General features: G+C 43.5%; 1 protein-coding gene across 1 annotated transcript in view; it reads right to left on the reverse strand.

The window, feature by feature from the left end:
- Nucleotides 1–25,824, reverse strand: part of LOC126195052 (dipeptidase 1-like) — a 699,024-nt gene that overhangs the window by 212,444 nt on the left and 460,756 nt on the right. Inside the window, exon 10 of the mRNA XM_049933499.1 lies at nucleotides 11,290–11,374. Within this exon, the coding sequence (XP_049789456.1) occupies nucleotides 11,290–11,374 (85 nt within the window). The remainder of the gene's footprint in view (nucleotides 1–11,289; nucleotides 11,375–25,824) is intronic.

Below are 25,824 nucleotides of genomic sequence, written 5' to 3' on the forward strand. Positions count from 1 at the left end.
CATTTACACTCTCTTAAAAATTTCTCACGCTAGTTCGTACAGCGTTTGTCAGTATAATAATGATCTACATATTTACTTTAGACCACATTCACGCATCATACACACTACTAAAAAAGAAAATTCACAAAAACATTCTCTTGACCTGTTTCTTGAATGTCTCTGTTCGTTACTGTACTCAGGTGGACGAAAATTAAAACTACATACTAGACTGAATCCGCTTCAGACCATCTGTCACTGTGCACTCATGAGTCATTCTCCCGATACACAGGCTCCAGACAGGAGCGATGTAAAGGCAAAACACCTCAGTTCCGTTCGAAGAAGAGGTCCTGCTTTTGGATGCAGAAAGGCAAATTGAATAATCAAAGGGTCAACTTTTTCCAAGGGGACGTTGGTGACCGCAAGTACTGACCGAAATAGGTGGAAGAAGAAGGAAAAGTATGAAACAAAGTTTATTAAGGAAAGTCCTCGCGAAAAGTGGTAGACTCATGTTAGAGTCCTGATGTGGCATATACACTCCGTAACACAACCAAATGGTAGATGTTTTCGAAATAACAGATACCACTGGATCCCGTGCAGCTTTTCTAGAATAAATGATAATTAACTGGAACTCTCAGCTGCCGACAGCTGAGGGTTTCAATTAATTATCATTAGTTCTAGAGAATTGGCACGGTCATCAGTGGTATCTGTTCTTTCGAGAACAGCTACTATCTTGATATATAGTTAAATGGCTACCTGACCATTGAACATCGTCTGTGTGAATGCGCACAGGTTGCCCGAACTCTTAAGGGAATCATCACCCTAGTAAGTGCGAGTAATAAGTGGATGGGCAAATATCTATTATAAACATTAGGTATGTAGATTGTGGACTGTTGGGAATGTGGGTCTAACAGGAAGCGTGCAAGGGATAAGTCCCTACAGTCGCCCTATTCATCTGTGTCCTCCGTGGCTCAGATGGATAGAGCGTCTGCAACGTAAGCAGGAGATCCCGGGTTCGAGTCCCGACGGTGGCACACATTTTCAGCTGTCCCCATCGAGGTATATCAACAACACCTGTCGGCAGCTGAGGGTTTCAATTAATTACCAAATGGTCACTTATTCGAAACCCCTAATTATCTCCCACTGCGGCGCAGATGTTTGAAATTCGGCTCAAATGTGGCCTACAACCATCCTTCTGGAATGGTACGAAACACCTAGGGCTCGTGGACGTTTTGAACAGCAAGGTGTCGACTCGTGTGGAAAGAAGGCCAGATATCATGAGTTTATGTGGGTTAATGATGTCAAATTGGCACCAAATATCTACATACATATTCTCGGCGCCACCGTGGACATTTCATACCAATGGACTGTCGTTACACACCCACTTATCACCCCTCCTTTTGACAGCTCTGCCACGGAGATTAAAACCGTGAAGTCCAGCGTTGAAATCATTCGGTGTACTTATAGGTGGACAAAGGAAACATTACAGATTCTCCGCCGCTTAGTATCGACACGAGAAGACACCCCTTTCCTTGGGACGTTGTTTCCCACATACACTCCTGGAAATGGAAAAAAGAACACATTGACACCGTTGTGTCAGACCCACCATACTTTCTCCGGACACTGTGAGAGGGCTGTACAAGCAATGATCACACGCACGGCACAGCGGACACACCAGGAACCGCGGTGTTGGCCGTCGAATGGCGCTAGCTGCGCAGCATTTGTGCACCGCCGCCGTCAGTGTCAGCCAGTTTGCCGTGGCATACGGAGTTCCATCGCAGTCTTTAACACTGGTAGCACGCCGCGACAGCGTGGACGTGAACCGTATGTGCAGTTGACGGACTTTGAGCGAGGGCGTATAGTGGGCATGCGGGAGGCCGGGTGGACGTACCGCCGAATTGCTCAACACGTGGGGCGTGAGGTCTCCACAGTACATCGATGTTGTCGCCAGTGGTCGGCGGAAGGTGCACGTGCCCGTCGACCTGGGACCGGACCGCAGCGACGCACGGATGCACGCCAAGACCGTAGGATACTACGCAGTGCCGTAGGGGACCGCACCGCCACTTCCCAGCAAATTAGGGACACTGTTGCTCCTGGGGTATCGGCGAGGACCATTCGCAACCGTCTCCATGAAGCTGGGCTACGGTCCCGCACACCGTTAGGCCGTCTTCCGCTCACGCCCCAACACCGTGCAGCCCGCCTCCAGTGGTGTCGCGACAGGCGTGAATGGAGGGACGAATGGAGACGTGTCGTCTTCAGCGATGAGAGTCGCTTCTGCCTTGGTGCCAATGATGGTCGTATGCGTGTTTGGCGCCGTGCAGGTGAGCGCCACAATCAGGACCGCATACGACCGAGGCACACAGGGCCAACACCCGGCATCATGGTGCGGGGAGCGATCTCCTACACTGGCCGTACACCACTGGTGATCGTCGAGGGGACACTGAATAGTGCACGGTACATCCAAACCGTCATCGAACCCATCGTTCTACCATTCCTAGACCGGCAAGGGAACTTGCTGTTCCAACAGGACAATGCACGTCCGCATGTATCCCGTGCCACCCAACGTGCTCTAGAAGGTGTAAGTCAACTACCCTGGCCAGCAAGATCTCCGGATCTGTCCCCCATTGAGCATGTTTGGGACTGGATGAAGCGTCGTCTCACGCGGTCTGCACGTCCAGCACGAACGCTGGTCCAACTGAGGCGCCAGGTGGAAATGACATGGCAAGCCGTTCCACAGGACTACATCCAGCATCTCTACGATCGTCTCCATGGGAGAATAGCAGCCTGCATTGCTGCGAAAGGTGGATATACACTGTACTAGTGCCGAAATTGTGCATGCTCTGTTGCCTGTGTCTATGTGCCTGTGGTTCTGTCAGTGTGATCATGTGATGTATCTGACCCCAGGAATGTGTCAATAAAGTTTCCCCTTCCTGGGACAATGAATTCACGGTGTTCTTATTTCAATTTCCAGGAGTGTATTTTACAGTCGAAAGCGACAATTCGCTGTGCAGTGAGCAACAGGACGAAGTTCTTGACGACCTCTGACACTGCTGACACCTCATCTAAGCGCATTGTGAGCCTACAGCCCAACTGACCATGTCGCACCCCTCTAGATTGTATCGCGATCGCAAATTTTGCCTTAGTGTACAGACTGGAATCATTAGCGCCCAATGAAAACGAAATTCGACGAAATTTGAATGTGATCGAAAGCAGGAAGTATTTTTATGCTTTTTCAGCTCTCCTTCTCGAGTGTTCCTATGAAGTGGCCATGAGAGTGGATGACATTGTCAAGTGTGTGAATAATATGGTAAAGGGTCCCTCTAAAAGTCCACCAATTGGCAACGCCCTCGGAGCAGCCCAATTACCTTTTTTGGCACTTTAAAAATGTACCAGTGCCGGTTTCCTAGCTGCCTGCAGGTAGGCAGCGCTTGAGATCTTTCAGATAGTGGACGTTGTGCTCTGAGAGGTTCCAGGCGTTTGCTTGCTAGCAGGCGCCTATGAATCCATCACGGATTACCTCCGCGCAGATACGTATTTAAACTTCTCAGCAAAGGTGGGCAAGCGTCACAGAAGATGTTGCCAACGTGGGGAGAGGGGCGGAGGGCCTTATAGGAATTAGTCAAGCGTGTGTCACTGTCAATGTCACAACACGTCACGGAGAGCTGCCAGACAGGAACGCTGGAAAAAAAAATGCTGCTTCAGATCATATTCAGATTTCGTCAAGTGGTTTTGAATGTGTCCTTGCAATGAAACAAAAATTACGGTCGCCCTACACTCCAAAGGGGTGCGAATACATTCAGTGGTGTTATCGGTACATACTGTCCTTACAGAAGGGTTGAATCAACCTAAGGGCGTCAGTGTGTGTGCGAATCAAATCCCAAGGGAAGGAAAGGTTTCATCGCCCCCCTTTATGTCACTTCATGAGACTTTTTAGCGTCGATTCTGAGCGGTGGTGGGTGCGAGCGTAACTTTTGCTTTAGTTTACACGGTGGAACCCAAGAGGGAATCGCGTTATTTCTGCGCTGAGCGTCGTGGTTCTCGTCTCCTTTAAAGAGGCGCCAAAAGAAGAGGTGAAATGGGTGTAAGAAGGCATGTGACAAACTTGTCGTCGTGTGAAATTTCCACGATAGCGTTTACAGAACTGCGGTTCCAGTGTGATACTTATATATTTATTTACTTGCTATTTTCTTTTAGTCTGTTAACTGCATAAAGGAAACAAACCGAATGTTGCACATGCATTGGCATGAATAAAGCACCTTATATTTTAATTAACGTAATTTCAAATGTGTTAATAGTAACTAAGCATTATGCTACTTGGGGTTGGGGGGGGGGGAGGGGAAGTATGTGATTGTTTCTCTTTCTTTTATGTTAGGAAGGAAATGGTAGGTTCTCCTCTCTGTTTCTGCCCTTTTCCCAGATTTCTTGCCATTCTACATCAATGTATGCCTTTATTTGCTTATTTGATACTGATCCTGTGCCCAGAGGCTTATCGTAATAGTGCTTTTTGAGTCAAAATTGTTGTGCACCTCTGTTTCTTACCGCTAGGTCTAGAGACCGGTAGCCTGATATCATCAGCAGCGCCTCAGTCGGTGTTGATCTATACGCGCCTGCCAAGCGCAGGTGTACTCTCTGCTCGTCGAAGAGCCTGTTCTGTCCTCACCTTTCTAGCTTTACGAACCCGAACACAATAGCGAGTAAGATGGCATAGTGATACGTCCTTATAGCACTCAGTGGCTACCGAAAATTTGTTTGGTCAATTGTTGCTAGCCGGCCGAAGTGGCCGTGCGGTTAAAGGCGCTGCAGTCTGGAACCGCAAGACCGCTACGGTCGCAGGTTCGAGTCCTGCCTCGGGCATGGATGTTTGTGATGTCCTTAGGTTAGTTAGGTTTAACTAGTTCTAAGTTCTAGGGGACTAATGACCTTAGCAGTTGAGTCCCATAGTGCTCAGAGCCATTTTTTGAATTGTTGCTATTTTATTTGGGATTGTAATGCCTCTCTGGCAGACGGTATGTACATGTGAATGGAAGTTTTGCGTTTCGTCGGTGTTAATTTCAAAGTATCTATATATGTATTTTCTTTTCACAAGTTCGTCGTTTATTCTGATTTTTGGGTTTCTCATTCTTGATAAAGTGCCTATTAGTAAAATGTAGACTGTCTTGTGCGCTGCTATCGTTAGTTTGTTTTCAACACACCAGTTGTTTGACCTTTCAAGAACTAACCTACTGTTTTCTTCTAACTTAACCCTTGTGTTAGGAGATACTATATTTAGCAAATTGTCTTCATAGCCGATGAAGCTTCTAATGTTTGTTATAGACTGAAGGTGGTTCAGTAATGGCTCTATGCCAATATCCCAGAACTATGGACCACAAAGAGAGCCCTGTGGGCTACCCTTCGCAATGTCTTTCACAATTTTCTTTCGAAGACATTCTTATTGCACCTACCTGTTTGTACAGTCATCTCGTAGACTATGTCTTCCGTGTGATATCATTAATCTGCCTTATACCATACATGAACTTCTAAATCTGGTCTGTTTTTTTCGTGTATCAACACTTTATGTTTGAACCCTATGCTAGCCTAAGTGTGACGTATCGTGTACCCACGCTTTTCCACCGCAGCAGACGAAGGTTGTAGGCACCTTTGAGTCAAATTTCAAACTTATGCGTTGCAGTGGAAGACAACTACAGGGTTTTGAACAAAATGACCTTCGATTTTGTTGCACAGAGTATTTTTACATGTCACAAAATGTTAATTACATTGCACACTGAGCATATGTAAGCCATTTTCGCTTTTATCATTTGATGTCATTAGATGTACATTAATGGGATTAACTCCATGTCATTTAACGAGTTTAATTTCATTTGCTACATGTGGGAACTGATGGAAAGTGGAGTGGGTTTGATTTGGTGAGAAACATAACTTTTTCATACAATTTTGTAGCTCTAGCCGCTGAGCTTAGCACCGCAAAGAAACTTGGACGGAAGTTATATGGTCATGATGAAAGCTGATTTTTTCCCCTTTTCAGCTCAGACTTCCGCCTTAAACTTTCTTTCACTCAGTTAACACAGAAACAAGTGCCATTAACGTCAATTATCGTTTTATCAAATTTCGTCCTAATTAAAACGAATAATATTTTAACATGCAATAAAAAAGTTCTTTTCTGGAGATGTAATCAACTTCGTTTTCTTATTTTATGGTTGGCTATTTCTATTAGCTGCTATGAATGCTGTTTCTGACTTGAAATGTTATTCCCATGTTTCAAAATAACAAATCTACACATAAGACAGTTAAGTTTCTTTATAAAACGTTCGAAATACATCTGAAAACTTCGTTCTCGCGCTTGCTTGTAGTCGACCTTTAACATAAGTGGCACACATTGTCCTCAATGATTTCTCATATATGGTTCTTCGTGTAAAGGTTAAGGCATTTTTTATTCTGATATTCCTTTCTGTTAACTGATTCAATCTTAGAGCCTACATTACTCGATACCATCTTATGTACGTTTTCAATATCTTCATCTTGTGATTGCAGTTTCTTAATGTCTTGAATATGGAGCATTTCCAAGGGAATCAAAGCCATTAGCTGACACATTGACAATGAAAGTACAGTACCATTACATGACTTCATCAATTACAGATTATTTCCATCGACTATAAATCATTCAAAACAAAGAGTTATATGACAGACCAGTGCTCCAGTTTACCCTTTGAACGAAATGTGCAACACGACTACTATAAAAAAAACACTGAACAAATATTTTCCGCTATTGATTCTGGTAAGTTAGTTGCCGTGTTATGAAACACATCCGGACATGGCAGGAACAAAATCTTCTAAAAGTCAGTGCCATCTGTGCTGTGGGGACAGCATTCCATCAAGTCGTCAGAATAGCACACTTCGCGTTTGGCCTCTGTCAGTGAAAAACATTCAGTATTCATCTACAGCACCACAAATGAAACTATATTCATCACGTCTGAACTGATTACCGTGATATTTTCATTTCCATACAAGGCTATATGCCAGACAAATACCCTTAGAAAAGACTTAACAGTGCTTACATTTGTATTAGTCGTTAATAAGTTCCTCTTTCTCAAAAATGATTTTCTCCTGTTCCCAGTCATCACCACTTATCCAAAAGAATTATAGAGTCCTTTGGTCGATGACATCAACAGGAACAGGGTTGAACTGAGGCAGTGGGTTGTTGTCAGGATGATGACCGATAGTTGCAGAAAGAATCATCATTACTACGTACTTTACTGGAGTACAAACTACAACAAACACACACACACACACACACACACAGAGAGAGAGAGAGAAAGAGAGAGAGAGAGAACAGGACTTTGCTTCAGCAAACGCCAGACTTAAACTTTCATGATCGGCATGGTGTCACAGTGCATTCGAAGGCACGATTTGAAGAATGAGTATAGCGAAAAAAAGGGGAAAATAACACTGATCTAGTTACTAAGGGTCTGTTTGTCCTAATGACTATTTTACCACCTTCAACTGTCAATTTTCCTGAGACAAGTTTCATTAAAATCGATCAACTCATTATCAATGGACAAACAGTTTGCTACGAACATTACCTTCCGCTCAGTTTGTAGTCTGAAACAGCGGTGCCTCTGCGTATCCTAACGGGAAACGACATCTAGAAATGTTTCGAGCAGTGTAAAGAACGACTGCGGATATGTGTGGCAGTCTTCAGTATCAAATGTTGCAATTTTCGTAACGTGGCACACTGCTATGTTATTATTCATCCGTCACTCCTTCCTGCTTTTAAGTAATTAAATCACTCCTAAAAGCTACAGTGATTCTGCGACGAGACGATCGTCTCCTGAATTACAAATTCTGTCCACCATTATTACAACTGTTGTTTTCTTGTTACAAGCTTGTCATATACCTGAATAGGTTTCAATTCGTAAAACGATACAAGCACATTGCGCATTTCCGTGGATGGAGGGAGTTTCAGAGTTTTGATACAGCCTCGTTGTTTGTTTGTAACAACATGGCTACGGCACCACGAGAGAAATCATTTTGTGCATTGGAATTTAGGTGAAGTTAATCCTGAGCCGTGACGGCTGGCACATGTTATGTGTTGGATTAAACCTTGATTGCTATTCTGTGTTTAGTCTCCCGCGGTTATCGCGATTAAGCTGTTATCCTCTCTCTACGCGAGTGACAGCAGCGGTGTGTATCGATATTCGCACCTTGTACTATCTTCGGCCTGGCGCTTATAGTTTCGGCTGTGCTGTGTGCGATCAGTTGGTCGGTTGGCGTGAAGCAGCGAGGAAATCTCCGCGGCGCGTAGTTTGGCCGAGGCCGCTGGCGGCGTCCACGCGCGGTCGGAGTGTGTGGTGCTGTTCCCATTGCTACGAGGTCCATGGCTCACCGATCCTCGACACGAAAGTTGAGTTTTGACTTAATCAACCAGCTAGTCACGACTGTTCACATTGTGTCGTTTGGATTTCGTTGTCGGCTGTTGGGACATTCCCGCGAGCAACAACGTGTGTTTTCAAGTTGGCAAATTTCAGCCACCCCCCGTTAAGTTTAACTGTACTTGGTTATTTTGAACTGAAGTACACCAGGGGAATCTTCTACCTTGTGGGCGTTAACGTTCCGGTTAGCTGCTCTGACCGTTGACGTAAATTCAGGCAGTGTATTCTCCTCATCGTGTTGTCGCTGTCCAGCACGGTGTGTAGTTTGACAGTTTAATGTATAATTGGTTGTGAGCGCCAATACCTTCTACGTTGTTCCATTGAACTCCCTGTTGTTTGCTGGTCAGGTGGAGCGGAAGTTGTCTTGTCCGTGGGTCCGTTGACTATCTGTCGGTTGGGTTGTCGTCGGATCGAGAATTGTTGGGCCGACTGTATGTCTCACCTAAGCGAGCGTTAGTGTTTGAATTCCAGGCCGACCCTCGGAAACTTCTGAGCGCTTTTGGGTCTGCTGCCTTTTCTTATTTGTTCTTGTTGTTTGTATTTGTATGGCGTCTAGTCGATTTTTAAATATTGTTTTGCCTTATGGCGTAAGATTGTTTGGGCCTTCAGCGTAATTTAAAGAACTGTTATAAGGAAAGGCATTGGCCTTTTAAAAATTTATTTTGGTTTGAGTCTTAAGTGATTGACCTTCAGCCGACTGTTAAATTAAGGTTGTTTTGCCCTTAAGGCGTAAGATTGTTCGGGCCTTCAGCCTAATTTAAGGAACTGTTTTAAGATAAGGCCTTAGCGTTTTAAAATTTTATTTTGGTTTGAGTCTTAAATGATGTGCATTCAGCCGGTTGTTAAATTAAAGTTGTTTTGCTCTTAAGGTGTGAGATTGTTCGGGCCTTCAACCTAATTGAAAGAACTAGTTTTAGATAAGGCCTTCTGCCTTGTAAATTTCTGATTTTGATTTGAGTCTTAAGTTATTGGCTTTCAACCGATTTCAAATTAAAGTGGTCTTGCCCTTAAGGCATGAGATTGAAGGGCTCGTCAGCCGGTAAATTAATGCTGTGTTTTTTTTTAATTTTCTTGGCCCTTGTAATGTTTGCTCAAATAAATAATGTTGTATGTTCGAGTGTAACTAACAGCCGCTTAGTTTGGCCCCTTTCCACAATATAAACTACCTGTCCTGTCCTGCGGGTTTAGCAGGGCGTCTCAAATCCATTCTTCTAGCGCAACTTGCATTCGACCGTCGATTCACCAAGAAGCAGCCTTGTGCACAGCACATTTGTGACATAAAACATTCTTGGAAGTTGGTTGCACACGCAGAGGGAAGAGTACTGGTAGGCACGCACGTCTGATGAAAATGTCGACCGTGTGCGAGATGAGTTCATACTGATACCTCGAAAGTTCATTAGATCTCTAACTACGGTGTGACCTGTTCTGAAACAACGCCAACGCCTGCATATGAAGCCTTACAAGTCGCAGTATCTGCAGGAATTATGCCTCGATGACCACAACAGAAGGTACGAATTTTGCATTTGAGTCGTTTCATCTATTTGGTGAATAAAAACCACAACAAAGTAGGAACATGGGATACTACCTTTTTTTTTTTTTTTGGGACGAAACTGTGGCAGGGGTGTTACACCTGGACGAGCAGGAAAATTGATTGCTTCCTCACTTCACGAAGATTCAGATGATTTCATTTCTATGCACGAAGGCGCTCCACCTCACTTTCACATTGAGGCGCAGGGGCATCTTCGCAACACCATCCCACAACTTCGGACTGGAAGAGGCAGACATAGATCTTCTTGATTACTTTTGGTTTCCGTATTAACCAGACCTCAAATTTACTAGTTTTTTCTGTGGTAGTACATAACAGAATGAGTCTTCGCCCCACCTATGACATAACTTATTCGAGAGCCGAGAAATCGAACTGTTAAATCTGTCGTTTCAATGAACAGATACCTGTTGATTCGTGTGAAGAATGAAGTAAACTACAGTTCCGATGTTTCTCGAACAGTGCATGGTGCTCATGTTGACTGTATGGTCTACTGTCTATGCGAGCATAAGACCTTCAACTTTCCTCTGCCCAATGATACGCGCAACGTGTTTATATCGTTTACAGTTTGTCCGTAATAAACGACTGAAATCTATCCATCATATTTGGATCACCCTGTGCTACCCGGTGTGGCTGAGCGGTGCTAAGCGCTTCAGTCTGGAACCGCGTGACCGCTAGGTCTCAGGTTCGAATCCTGCCTCGGGCATGGATGTGTGTGATGTCCTTAGGTTATTTAGGTTTAAGTAGTTCTAAGTTCTAGGGGACTGATGCCCTCAGCTGTTAAGTCCCATAGTGCTCAGAGCCATTTGGATATTCATACGTCAAAAGGTTCACTTAAGTTAACACATTAAATTCAATGCTTACCGTGTTATCAACCATTATGAAGAGGTGACAGGATTGAACATTCATTTCCGTGAGGATAGCGTATACCTTAGAGGTTCAACCAGCGCGCAGAAAGCTTCAGTTGTTGTTACAATAATTTTGAAGGAACCATACAGTCAGTTCGCTGTTGTTAACGACGTACTATTAAATCTCACTGTTTTTGGGATACATCTTGGATCGCACCACTTTGTTGCAGTAGAAAATTTTTGAGTAAGCAATAACAGAATGCCGCGCGGGTTAGCCACGTGGTTTGAGGCGCCTTGCCACGGTTCGCGCGGCTGTCCCCGTCGGCGGTTCGAGTCCTCCTTCCGGCGTGAGTGTGTGTGCTATCCTTAGCGTAAGTTACTGCAAGTTAGATTGAGTAGTGTGTAAGCCTAGGGAACAATGACCTCAGCAGTTTGCTTCCGTAGGAACTTACCACCACCACCACCAAATAACAGGAAAATATTGATGGGTACTCACGCATCACGTCCTCCATGCGAGCGGCAGGAGAGCAGGTGAGGAAGTCGTTGTAGAAGCTGAGCATCACCACGCCGCCATTCTGCGCCTGAAACAGCGGCAGCAGCACACTGGTGATGCACACATGTGCGAGCACACTGACATACACTCCAGGAAATGGAAAAAAGAACACATTGACACCGGTGTGTCAGACCCAACATACTTGCTCCGGACACTGCGAGAGGGCTGTACAAGCAATGATCACACGCACGGCACAGCGGACACACCAGGAACCGCGGTGTTGGCCGTCGAATGGCGCTAGCTGCGCAGCATTTGTGCACCGCCGCCGTCAGTGTCAGCCAGTTTGCCGTGGCATACGGAGCTCCATCGCAGTCTTTAACACTGGTAGCATGCCGCGACAGCGTGGACGTGAACCGTATGTGCAGTTGACGGACTTTGAGCGAGGGCGTATAGTGGGCATGCGGGAGGCCGGGTGGACGTACCGCCGAATTGCTCAACACGTGGGGCGTGAGGTCTCCACAGTACATCGATGTTGTCGCCGGTGGTCGGCGGAAGGTGCACGTGCCCGTCGACCTGGGACCGGACCGCAGCGACGCACGGATGCACGCCAAGACCGTAGGATACTACGCAGTGCCGTAGGGGACCGCACCGCCACTTCCCAGCAAATTAGGGACACTGTTGCTCCTGGGGTATCGGCGAGGACCATTCGCAACCGTCTCCATGAAGCTGGGCTACGGTCCCGCACACCGTTAGGCCGTCTTCCGCTCACGCCCCAACATCGTGCAGCCCGCCTCCAGTGGTGTCGCGACAGGCGTGAATGGAGGGACGAATGGAGACGTGTCGTCTTCAGCGATGAGAGTCGCTTCTGCCTTGGTGCCAATGATGGTCGTATGCGTGTTTGGCGCCGTGCAGGTGAGCGCCACAATCAGGACTGCATACGACCGAGGCACACAGGGCCAACACCCGGCATCATGGTGTGGGGAGCGATCTCCTACACTGGCCGTACACCACTGGTGATCGTCGAGGGGACACTGAATAGTGCACGGTACATCCAAACCGTCATCGAACCCATCGTTCTACCATTCCTAGACCGGCAAGGGAACTTGCTGTTCCAACAGGACAATGCACGTCCGCATGTATCCCGTGCCACCCAACGTGCTCTAGAAGGTGTAAGTCAACTACCCTGGCCAGCAAGATCTCCGGATCTGTCCGCCATTGAGCATGTTTGGGATTGGATGAAGCGTCGTCTCACGCGGTCTGCACGTCCAGCACGAACGCTGGTCCAACTGAGGCCAGGTGGAAATGGCATGGCAAGCCGTTCCACAGGACTACATCCAGCATCTCTACGATCGTCTCCATGGGAGAATAGCAGCCTGCATTGCTGCGAAAGGTGGATATACACTGTACTAGTGCCGACATTGTGCATGCTCTGTTGCCTGTGTCTATGTGCCTGTGGTTCTGTCAGTGTGATCATGTGATGTATCTGACCCCAGGAAAGTGTCAATAAGGTTTCCCCTTCCTGGGACAATGAATTCACGGTGTTCTTATTTCAATTTCCAGGAGTGTACTTACACTCGCACGCCGCACTCGAAACTTAGTTGTGCGAAGTCTGTTGGGATATACAAACACAGAACATGGTCTCAGTTTAAAACTGCAGAAAAGAGGTCATAATAACAATAACGAAAAATACATACTGGGCTCAATTTAAATAACTGTTTATAAAGTTGGGGTTCTTCTTGCAGCATCTACCAATCTGTTTGGCCAATTGGTAAGAAAATCAGTAATTATTTCGCTCACAAGAGCAATGATAACCATGAAACAACTGTACCTATTGGTAAAAAAAAACACACAAATCACGTTTTTCTTCAAGCATAAAGTTTTACAACCAACTTCCAAAGGAGATTAAAGGTAAAAATTAAAACAGCATATTTCTTACTTCGTTAGGACAACTCTCTCCAGCAGTACATGAAACACAATCACGGATTATTTAGAGAACACAAAGGAAGAATTATTGCGAAGTAAATCTTTAGCATACCCCATTGTCATTTTACAGTGTCCAGTCAAAATATTAGGTTGGCGTGTAAGCTCGCAGCGTTTTGGATTTGCATCTTCGTATTCCGGTTGCTGCTGTTTTATTTATCGACTGTAAGTTTCCTTGTAGCGCTCTGTTGCTATTTGATTTCACATATTGTCATTTTGTCATTTGGAGACAGTGGGTGGAGTTGTGTACGGTAGGAAATGTGATGTCATTTGAGAAATTGGAGCATTTCCGACATACTCTTCTTATTGAGTCCAATGGAGGGTTGACAGCAGCGGAGGCAGTATGAAATATTTGCGACGTGTATACGGGAATGCCACCGGATAGAGGACGGCAGGAAAATGGTTTTGTCGTTGTAAGAAGGTTCTTATTGACATTAATGACACTCCTCGTTCAGGGAGTCCTTCGTGATTAGATGAAGATTGTTTAAACGCATTAATTCAAAAAGATGCGCGTCATTGTACTCGAGAACTGGCAAATGTTACGAACTGTGATCATACCACCATCTTCAAAAATTTGCATGCAATAGGGAAGGTTCACAAATTGTTTGTATGGGTATTGCATGTTCTGAACCAAAATCACAAAAATCATCGGGTGGCAATATGTGCAAATCTCCTTGCTCATCATCAGCTTTCTCGTGAACAACACCGACCATTCCTATCCTGTATCATTACTGGTGACGATAAACGGTGTCTTTATGCTAATATAAGGATAAGAAAGGAATAGTTGAGCGCAAACAAAGCGGCAACTCGCCGTACCAAGACTTGCACGCATCCACATATGATAATGTTATTCATCCGGTGGAACAATGACCGTGCGATGTACTACGAACTGCTTCCTCGAGATAACGTCCTTCCGCATTTTGTTAGACTGACAGAAAACATTAAACGGGAGTTGGGTTGCGACATCATCGGCACCCACTTTATTCACATGAACTTATGCCCTCAAAATTTCACCTTTTCGTCTCTCTCTACTGAACGATCTTCAAGAAACCTCCTTTCCTGGTGAAAATGCGCTCCGGACAATGTTCGAGTTGGAATAGAAAAATACCCCAGCGTTGGCAGACTGCTATGGAAAGCGCTACCAAATTCTGCGACAACCTGATATAAATGCTCTCTGTCCCCCCCCCCCCCCCCTTATAGTAGCCTTTACGTTATCTCACTGAAAATTCCCTTAGTCAGCCAGGTTTGTTGACATTTACATTTCGATACCAATTCTTTTTATATCTTTTTAGCTACCCGTTATGTGGAACTAAAAACGTCTCTAAGTCGTTCCTGGGGTTACCTATTAAACAAGCATTGTGAAGCCTAATGCAGGATTGGCTCAGGTGACTGTTAACATAGGGGGGTTATGTAGGGATCAGGTAGTGATTGTGGGTGGGGCTGGTAATAGTATTGATAGGGATGGGGAGTATGACATAGATGGTGACCTGGAAAAGATATCCACTCAGACCGGCAACACGAATGTGCATTTCGTGGAACTGTTTCAGCGTCACGATCGGCCTCATCTTACTACAGCCGTCAGGCGTAATAACATGAGACTTGGGGGTGCGCTGATGACAGAAAGCATGGGTCACATTTCAGTGGTGTCGGTGGAGTCTACCAGCGGGACCGGTTTCACTAGACATGGCCTGCACCTCAACAGGTATGGGAAGGGGAGGTTGGCAAAGCTTATAGGTGACAGCATAGGTGGGGTTGGTGGGATCACTCATGGGAAAATTCCTGCACTAGTGGGTTTTAGAGCTGCACCTTTTTTAGATTGAAGTCAGCTGATAGGTATTCTTGCTTAAGGGAAGTCTCTCTAACAAAGGAACCACTTTTGACAAAGCTTAGGTATCCGAGTAATGAGGGAGTTAGTACATATCATCAAAATATACAAGGTATTAGAGATAAAGTTAGTGAACTGCTTATAGATGTTGATTCTGAAATTATTGGTATACCTGAACACTTCTTAAATAAGGAGACAATTCAGAGGCTTCCTTTACCAGGATACAGGTTGGCTGGCAGCTTTTCGAGGAGCTCTTTGCGGTGTGGGGGAGTAGCCATGTATGTGAAAAACGGCATCCCATTTGAGTCAATTGATGTTTCAAAGTACTGCACTGAAAAGGTATTTGAATGTTGTGCAGGTGTGGTTAAATTTAACGGAGCTAAACTTCTAACTGTTGTTATTTATAGATCCCCAGACTCTGATTTCACAACATTTTTGCTAAAGCTAGAGGAGGTTCTTGGTTCACTTTATAGGAAATACAAAAAGTTAGTTATATGTGGTGACTTCAATATTAATTGTATAAGTGATTGTGCAAGGCGGAGGATGCTGGTAGACCTCCGTAATTCATATAATCTTATGCAAACCGTATTCTTTCTAACGAGAGTGCAAGCGAACAGTAGGACAACCATAGACAACATTTTTGTTCATTCCTCATTACTAGAAGGGCATTCTGTTAGCAAAAAGGTGAATGACCTTTCAGATTATGATGCTCAAATTTTAACTCTGAAAGATTTTTGTGCTGCAACACATGTTAAATATAGTTATCAGCTGTTTAGGAAAGCTGATCTAGTTGCTGTAGAGACCTTTGTAAACCTTATCAAGGAACAAGAGTGGCAAGACGTTTATAGCGCTGATACAGTAGACGATAAATATAATGCTTTTCTCAAGACTTTTCACGTGCTCTTTGAAAGTTGCTTTCCGTTAGAACGTTCAAAACAGGGTACTAGCACAAACAGGCAGCCTGGGTGGCTGACTAGAGGGATAAGAATATCTTGTAGAACAATGTGGCAATTATATCAAAGCGTTAGAAACAGTCAAAATCTAAATGCAGCAGCCCATTACAAACAATATTGTAAGGTGCTTAAAATGTTATTAGAAAGGCAAAAAGTATGTGGTAAGCAGATAGAATAGCTAAGTCTCAGGATAATATTAAAACCATATGGTTAGTCGTAAAGGAAGTGGCTGGTCTGCAGAGACAGGTTGAGGATATAGAATCAGTGCATAGTGGGAATGTCCGTGTTACTGATAAGCAGCATATTTGTACAGCATTTAATAATCTTTCTGAATATAGCAGGTGAACTAAATAGAAACCTAGTCCCAACAGGGAATCATATAGCGCTCTTAGAAAAAGTAATCCGAGACTGTGACCTGAAATGCCCCTCCGTGATACTAACAAGAGGGAGATTGAGTTAATAATCAAACCACTAAAGACCAAGAACTCTCATGAATATGACGGGGTATCTAGCAGAATACTGAAGTATTGTTCTATGTATGTTAGCCCAGTACTTAGCGATATCTGTAACTTTTCCTTTTGGAGTAGTCGGTTTCTTGACCGATTAAAGTACTCGGTAGTGAAGCCACTTTATAAAAAGGGAGACATTGATAATGTTGACAATTTAGACCTATTTCTATGCCATCGGTGTTTGCTAAAGTTATCGAGAAGGTTGTATATACAAGGTTACTGGAGTATTTAAATTCACATAATTTGCTGTCAAATGTTCAGTTTGGTTTTAGAAATGGTTTACAACTGAAAATGCTACTGTCTATTTTCTCTGTGAGGTTTTGGACGGATTAAATAAAAGGTTGCGAACGCTAGGTGTTTTCTTTGATTTAACGAAGGCTTTTGACTGTGTTGACCACAAAATATTACTGCAGAAGTTGGACCATTATGGAGTAATGGGAGTAGCTTACAATTGGTTCGCCTCTTACTTTAAGAACAGAAAGCAGAAGGTAATTCTCCGCAATATTGAGAGTGGTAGTATGTTCAGTCCCAATGGGGCAGTGTTAAGTGGGGCGTTCCCCAAGGGTTGGTGCTGGGGCCACTGCTGTTTCCTATTTATATAAATGATATGCCTTCTAGTATTACAGGTGATTCAAAAATATTTCTGTTTGCCGATGACACCAGCTTGGTAATGAAGGATCTTGTGTGTAATATTGAAACAGTATCAAATAATGTAGTTCATGAAATAAGTAAGTGGCTTGTGGAAAATAATTTGATGCTAAATCACAGTAAGACTCAGTTTTTACAGTTTCTAACTCACAATTCAACAAGAACCGATATTTTGATCAGACAGAATGGGCACATTATAAGCGAGACGGAACAGTTCAAGTTCCTAGGCGTTCGGATAGATAGTAAGCTGTTGTGGAAAGCCCATGTCCAGGATCTTGTTCAGAAACTAAATGCTGCTTTATTTACCATTAGAACAGAATCTGAAATAAGTGACACTTCAACACGAAAAGTAGTCTACTTAGCATATTTTCATACGCTTATGTCGTATGGTATTACTTTTTGGGGTAATTCTTCTGATTCAAAGAGGGTATTTTTGGCTCAAAAACGGGCTGTTCGAGCTATATGTGGTGTAAGTTCGAGAACCTCTTGTCGACCCCTATTCAATAGTCTGGGAATTCTGACATTGCCCTCACAGTATATATTTCCTTTAATGTCGTTTGTTGTTAGCAGTATTAGCCTATTCCCAAGATTTAGCAGCTTTCACTCAGTTAATTCTAGGCAGAAATCAAATCTGCATGTGGAATGCACTTCCTTGACTCTTGTGCAGAAAGGAGTGCAGTTTTCTGCTGCATCCATTTTCAATAAGCTACCACAAGAACTCAAAAATGTTAGCAGTAGCCCAAACTCTTTTAAGTCTAAACTGAAGTGTTTCCTCATGGCTCACTCCTTCTATTCTGTCGCGGAGCTCGTGGAAGTGCTGAAAAATTAAGCAAATTGCAGTGTTACATTGTTGATTTTCTTTATTTAAACTTACGACTTGTCACCTGAATATGTTTTTTTATATTTCATTTTATCTGTTTCTAATATCGAGTTATAATTTCATGTATTGACTCGTTCCATGACCATGGAGACTTCTCCTTAATTTTATCCCACGGAACAATAAGTAAATAAATAAATAAAATAAAAACAAATTTTCGTTGTTTTCTTTGGCTTGTATGTGTCAGACCATTTTGATGCGGTCCGCCAACATTCTGTCTCTAGTGTTAACCTAGCCCTCTGAGAATAGCACACACAAGTAACTTGAATTATTCATCGTATTTTCTACACTACCGGGTACCTAGAATGCGTTGCAGTGCCAGAAAAAGAAAGTGTCTGCGTTTAAATTCTGTTTATTGAACAGCTTTTAGATTCACAAAGTTTTTTGCTGACACTATGTAGTGACTCTCCCTGTACTTTCTTGGTGGTAACTGCAAATGCGTGTCCCACCAGATACTACAAACGATTGAATTCGAATGGCATATTTATAAGAATCATTAGGATGCTTGGCAACGGCACGTCTACTCCAGAAAATTTTCCATCTGAAATGATATTATTCATCATCTTTTTCTCTGAAAGCCTGGTACCCTTACAAAGTCGTGATAGATGTATGCTTCGTAAAGGAAACGGAGGCACGATAGTTTTCAATGTCAAAACGTGCGACTCCATGCCTGCCAAATCAACGGAATTCAATAATTTAGTTGGATGAGTGACAACTTCGCCTTAATACACGACAGTATCAATGGACAGACACGTCGTTGCTTCTCCTGGCGTTTCGTTTCGTATACTGAACTGCTAACATAGCACGTGCACTGTGCCACTGTTCATTTCCCCCCCAAGTCATTGAGTGTACGATGAAGTGATTCCAATGCCTTTTTGGGCGCCATAGTACAGTCGACTCATAAAACGAGTTGTCATTACTGAAGTAATTTGGAGAGTTCTTGCTGATATTTCATTTTGGTGCCTCAGTGATCGCGTGATTACCAAAATAAGTGAAATGAGGAAAGTTTTGCCTCTGCCTCCACTTGCTTCTAGGAAATACAATCCTTTGTTTTCACTTGTAATTGCATGAATAATTCTAACAAAGGAAATGCCTTTTTCTGAAAGCAGTTTCGGAAAATTCGTTTCAACAAATGTACCCGATTCGTCGACATGAGTGTATGATTTCGTTGCCAACAAGATCGGAAAGATTTTTGCATATCTATTCGGCGCAGCCATTCCGAATTACAGTAGGGCTTTATAGTGGTCGCCAAACATGTGCCCTTAATCAAAACCGATGCCTCAAAATGTGGATAACGCTCCATCGCACCGTGTTTGGAGTTCGTGTTAAAACTGTAGGTCCAGATGACACTGACGTTATGTTGTTATTTGTGGTCTACAGTCGGAAGACTGCTTTGATGCTGCTCTCCACGCTTGTTTTTCCTTTCAAACCACTTCATCTATGCAGAATAGCTACTGTAGTGGACTGTTAAGGCAGCCAGTCCACAGTGAAGTAGCCGAAAGGGCACGCGTCAACTCACGCCGTCTGGCGTTAAGTCTGGAACAGGATTCGTAATGAATGTGATAAAGAAAAGAACGTAGCTACTAGAACACTTAACTTTTATATTGTCCTTTGGTATACAGCATTCTGGATGATACAAGTGAGACTCTATCTTGAGGTACAAGCAACGTTACAAATGGTTAATGGCGCCTTGCTGGGTCGTAGCCATTAACTTAGCTGAAGGCTATTCTAACTGTCTCTCGGCAAATGAGAGAAAGGCTTCGTCAGTGTAGTCGCTAGCAACGTCGTCGTACAACTGGGGCGAGTGCTAGTACGTCTCTCGAGACCTGCCTTGTGGTGGCGCTCGGTCTGCGATCCTAACAGTGGCGACACGCGGGTCCGACATGTACTAATGGACCGCGGCCGATTTAAGCTACCACCTAGCAAGTGTGGTGTCTGGCGGTGACACCACAACTACAGTGTACATCCATCTGAAATTTTATATTGTCATATGTAGTTATATGTTCCAGAGACATACTCGTATTTAGTCTCTGCTTTATCTATGAGCACGAATACACGCGGAAGCAATGAATTAAAATTTATGTGAAGGCTGGCATTAGAACCTTGTTCTCCTACTCACTAGTGAGACGCTAACGCCGCTGCACGGATTACCCAGTATCTCTCCTTCCCCAATACAAATTCCGTTACTAGTTAAGGAGAGGAACATTAAAACGAGATGAAGAGTGAACTACGATGTTTCCAGTCAACGATTCCCTGTCCTACAGAAGCTTTCCATAAATCTCTTTTCTACTTGATGTGGAATAAGAAATGTCGAACTACTGGCTTCATAAGTCAGTTCAAAGTTCGCAAGAAGACAAGGATGTACAACCTCCAATAAGATGATAATCGTTAAAGTACTGCGTTCTTCAAACTAATCTTCAGATTGATGACGGATTTACTTACTTACTGCCCGCATCTCGTGGTCGTGCGGTAGCGTTCTCGCTTCCCACGCCCGGGTTCCCGGGTTCGATTCCCGGCGGGGTCAGGGATTTTCTCTGCCTCGTGATGGCTGGGTGTTGTGTGATGTCCTTAGGTTAGTTAGGTTTAAGTAGTTCTAAGTTCTAGGGGACTGATGACCATAGATGTTAAGTCCCATAGTGCTCAGAGACATTTGAACAATTTTTTTTTACTTACTTACTAATTTGACGAAACTGCTGCTCTGAGAGGACTAGATTGGAACAGCAGGGAAACAAAACTACTCCGAAGACCTATGGGAATAAAAACGTAGCCGTTTAAGGATGAAAATAAGGAAGGAAGGAAATAAGATTATGGTTTATCGTCCTGTCATCGTCGAGCTCGTTAGAGATGGAGCTCTAATTGATTTGGGGAGGGGAGGGGAATGGTTGCGAAAGGGAAGGAAATCAGCCATGCTCTTTCCAAAGTAATCATTCCGGCAGAGTGATGTGGAAGAATTAAGGAAAACTTAGGTCTGGATATGAAACTTCCTCGCAGATTAAAACTGTGTGCCCGACCGAGACTCGAACTCGGGACCTTTGCCTTTCGCGGGCAAGTGCCATTACTAGTTAAGGAGAGGAACATTAAAACGAGATGAAGAGTGAACTACGATGTTTCCAGTCAACGATTCCCTCTCCTATAGAAGTTTTCCATAAATCTCTTTTCTACTTGATGTGGAATAAGAAATGTCGAACTACTGGCTTCATAAGTCAGTTCAAGTAAAGCTGTGAGGACCTGGCGTGAGTCGTGCTTCGGTAGCTCAGATGGTAGAGCACTTGCCCGCGAAAGGCAAAGGTCCCGAGTTCGAGTCTCGGTCGGGCACACAGTTTTAATCTGCCAGGAAGTTTCATATCAGCGCACACTTCGCTGCAGAGTGAAAATCTCATTCTAGGTCTGGATGACCGGAGGCATATTTCAACCGTCGTTCTCGTAAATGCGAGTTGGTTATAGGCGTCTACATTCGGACCTGGGCTGGTTCATATCAATTGCAAGATAATATAATTACTATCATTAACTGTATAATTTAAAAAAATCTAATTCTAGCAAGCTGCATAAATTTTCCGTCTTAAAGAATAAATGTTTCAAATGGCTCTGAGCACTATGGGGCTTAACATCTGAGGTCATCAGTCCCCTGTAACTTAGAACTACTTAAACCTAACTAACCTAAGGACATGACACACATCCATGCCCGAGGCAGGATTCGAACCTGAGACCGTAGCGGTCGCGCGGTTCCAGACTGAAGCGCCTAGAACCGCTCGGCCATACTGGCCGGCCGTCTCAAAGAACAGCTCTCATTGAATTAAACATGAGTCACTATACTACACGTATTTAAGTTTCCACCTAAACGGTTCTTAAGTTTTATGTAGAGGTATTTCACCGGGTGGTGCACAGTGCATTTACTAATTAAAAAATCGCTATCAATGCTTCGCACACAGTGACAATATTTCGAAATCAAAACGAAACAGCAACTTGTGTTTTCCAACAAAACATCAATCAAATTATTTATCTTTCCCATCCAAACTGCGGCTTGTTACACATACTATGAAGTCTTTTTCACGATTCACTAATATTTGGAACAGTTGATCAGGCAGGAAGAAAATACCCATTTCTCAATTCGGTATAAGCTAGTAATGCAAATGTTGCAGTTGATTAGAAATTCTATCTAATGAGCTCACGTTATAGATTGAAACGATTACTATACTTAAAGTGGCTAATGTAAAAATTCCGCAGCCAAGGAGATTTGTTCTCTTAAGCCTGTTTATCGGAACAGTTTAAGACGGACAATAAAGAAAGAAATAATCGTTTGAAAGAGAAAGTTTTAATATAAACTGATGCGTTTCGGAGTATGCAAGCGAAGTATTGTATACAGAAGAGGCATTAAAATTTAAAGATTCATGTTTTACACAATGTTACTCTGAAGTATGAAGGTATGTAATTCCATGATATACTTCCTGTAGGATAGAAGTGGCGTTGTAGAGGAACTTAGATGGCCGCGGAGAAGGACTACGTGAGAGCGGATATTCCGCGATGTGTGACATAACGTTCTGGCTATCAACAACCGTGTCTCGTACGTCCTGCTGAACAGATTTACGACGAGAAAGTTTTCGCATCCCATAGTGAACTTTAAACAAGAGGCAGTATCGTGAGGGGAAAACCCAACGCTGGGTCACGCGAGACGAGAATACGTTTTATGATATAGGACAATACGCAGCTGAAAGCATCGACTACATGAATCCGCAATCTGTCAATGGAAGCTCACAGAAAACCGACGCTACGGGAAACTGCCGGTATTACATTTTTAATACTTTTTCCATTACTGTTATTATTACATCTCTCCTCGCCGTAGTTATTAGCTATGCATATATTGCCACTGAAGTCTGTTAGAGCGGCGTAATGGAAAAGTCAGTACTATGTTGTGAGACGGAGTAATTTCGAGAAAGGTTAATGGGTAGCACAGTACATGTCTTTCGTGTTTGTCACTACTTGCCATAGAACACGAAATTTGCAGGCTACATGTATTTTTGTTTCCTACAGACAGGGAAAAGATATTAATATTTGAAAGAAGAGTAATGAGGAAGATATGGGGACCAGTTTTAGATAACGGAGAATGGAGGAGGAAGAAAAACGAGAAAATCTACCTTCTGATGCGACAACTAAATATACTACAGAAGATAATGAGCAAAAGAATACAATGGGTGGGCCATATAGCCCATATGCCAGATGGAAGGCAGGCGAAGATGGTGCTAGTGGGGAAACCAAACACCAAACGCCCCATTGGACCAGCAAGGCAGCGCTGGTTGGACGACCTGGTGAAGGACCTAGCAGCCCTGTGAATTGAAGACGCCTGGAGGAACCGGGCACAAAACAGGAAGAAATGGAGGCAGTTTGTGGAATCAGCGCGTGGCCTGCAGGGCCTGTGATCGCTGAATATCAATCTATCTATAGACTATAATTCTTCATCAATCATCCATTATACGGCAAACACTGCACTGAAATCACAACCGAAATAGGAGTTGCATGCGACAAAAGTAACAAAGTCACAGATTTCAGGTAAGTTTAGTACAGTAATGTACTAGGGCGTGATGAAACGTAATGTCTTCGAGTTTTTTATGTGAAGACTCTTAAAACATTTTAAATCAAACAAACATTACTAACATCATCCATCTTTAATCTTCATGTCTAAAATATCTACTTCTCATCATCGTCACGCTGGTGGCGAATACATTTCTTCCAATGAGAGCCCAATTTGTTGACACGGTCGCTGTAAAATGTTCGACTTCACCTCAGCACGAGGCAGATGAAAATCGTATGGGGCCAATTCGGGATTTTATGGAGGATGGTCAGTGACAGTAAAGTAGAGGCGTTGGATTGTTGCAGATGCCTCAGAACTGGTGTGTGGTCTGGGATTGTCACGCTGAGGGATAGGGTGCTGCATATGTGGGCGAACGCTTCGAATTCGAAACTCGTTTACAGCACGCTGTTCCTCACACACGGACGTTGTTATGTTATACACCGATATCTTACACACTATAATTCGAAGCCATATACTGGCAGAGAGCTGCAAATATGTAGGCTTAAGAATAAAGATGTAGTATGTTCATAATGTTGGTTTTATTTAAAAAAACATTAAGAGTTTTCAAATAAAAATTCAAAGGCATTACTTTTCAGCACACCCTCGAAATATGTATTCTGAATAGTCTTTTGACAATGAGTAGAGGTTACACACAATGAAGGAGTGGCTTCTTTAATAGTAATAGGATATAATCTAATATCGTCTGAGATGACACAAAAGATACCCATTACAGGAAATTTTCTCGATAGGCTTATATTAAACAGTGAAAACTTGTTCAGTAGCAAAAACTAAAAATTAGGGCACCATTTTTAAGAAGGGAAACTCCCCAATGTACCGCTTTCAGATTTAGTGGTAAAGTGGCCCAGTGGAAAGTCCGTTGAAAACTGAACACAAATCATACATGAAAATAGGAAAATGTTGTACTAAACTGCGAAAAGGGAACCAAAATACCAACAGCAAAATGCACTATCTCAAGGTGTGCAACATCAAGCAATTTGCAAGAACGGTGACGTGTTTGTGTGTTCACGGTGTTGTACTGCAAAGCGGGGGATACATGTTGAAATCTCCGTAGAGCAACATTTCTGTTTTTCCAAAAAATTGTGAACTTTACGACCGATCATCGAGGTTTATGTTCTCCTACTGTAATCTTGGCAATTGTCATAGTATACATTGGTTATAGAATATGGGTCAGGTGGAAGGAATAAACCGCATGGTGTAGCCGCGTGGTCTTGGGCGCTATGTCACGGTCCGCGAGACTCATTCCCTCGGAGGGTCCAGTCCTCCCTCGGGCATGGGTGTGTGTGTGTGTGTGTGTTGTCCTTAGCATAAGTCAGTTTAAGCTCGAGTAAGAAGTGCGTAAGCTTAGGGACCGATGACCTCAGCAGTTAGATCCCGTAAGACCTTACCACAAATTTCCAATTTGTGGAAGGAATACATTACTGTCAAAAGTAAATATGATGAATAGTGAGTGCACCCGGGATACGTCATTGACCTCTCACAGAAAGGAAAAAAACAAACAAACGGGTATGAAGTATCTTACAACAAAGGAATTCATGGGTGGAAACGTAGAAAACGAAACGCAAGAGTGATAACATGTAGTACTTGTGTAAAACAAATAGGAGGTATGTACGTCTGAGGGTCCCTTTCTTACACCTCGCTGTTGCAAATGGACGTTACACCACGACACAGACACAAATTTGAATATAGAGAAGAGACACGTCAGTGGCCGGACTGACAATTCATAGCTTAGTGAAAAAATATATATTGTGCGCGAACGAAATTTGAACACCGATTTTCCCCTGCGGAGTCCAACACCGAGTTCACAGAACCAAGACCCAATTACAATTCAGATTCGCTCTATGTTGCACATCTTTAGCTTGGACCGTTCACTGTTTCTTTTTCGCTTCTTTTTCACTGTCCAGTACACCTTCTTCCTGTTTTCATGCGTGATCTGTGTTCAGTTTCTGACGGGCTACCCACTGGATCATCTTACCACTAAATCTGAGGGGCTGCGCTCGGGAGTTTCCCTTGTAAGTAACATATTTTACCTTGATGTAGGTACAGAGAAATGTGTTCGCAGTTGCAAATACGAACAATTTTAAGCTATTTAATGGAATGACGCCATTGAAAATTTGTGCCGGACCAGGTTTCGAAGCTGGATTTCCCGCTTGTCGTGACCG

This window comes from Schistocerca nitens, chromosome 7 (assembly GCF_023898315.1).
Source record: "Schistocerca nitens isolate TAMUIC-IGC-003100 chromosome 7, iqSchNite1.1, whole genome shotgun sequence".
NCBI lineage: Eukaryota > Metazoa > Arthropoda > Insecta > Orthoptera > Acrididae > Schistocerca > Schistocerca nitens.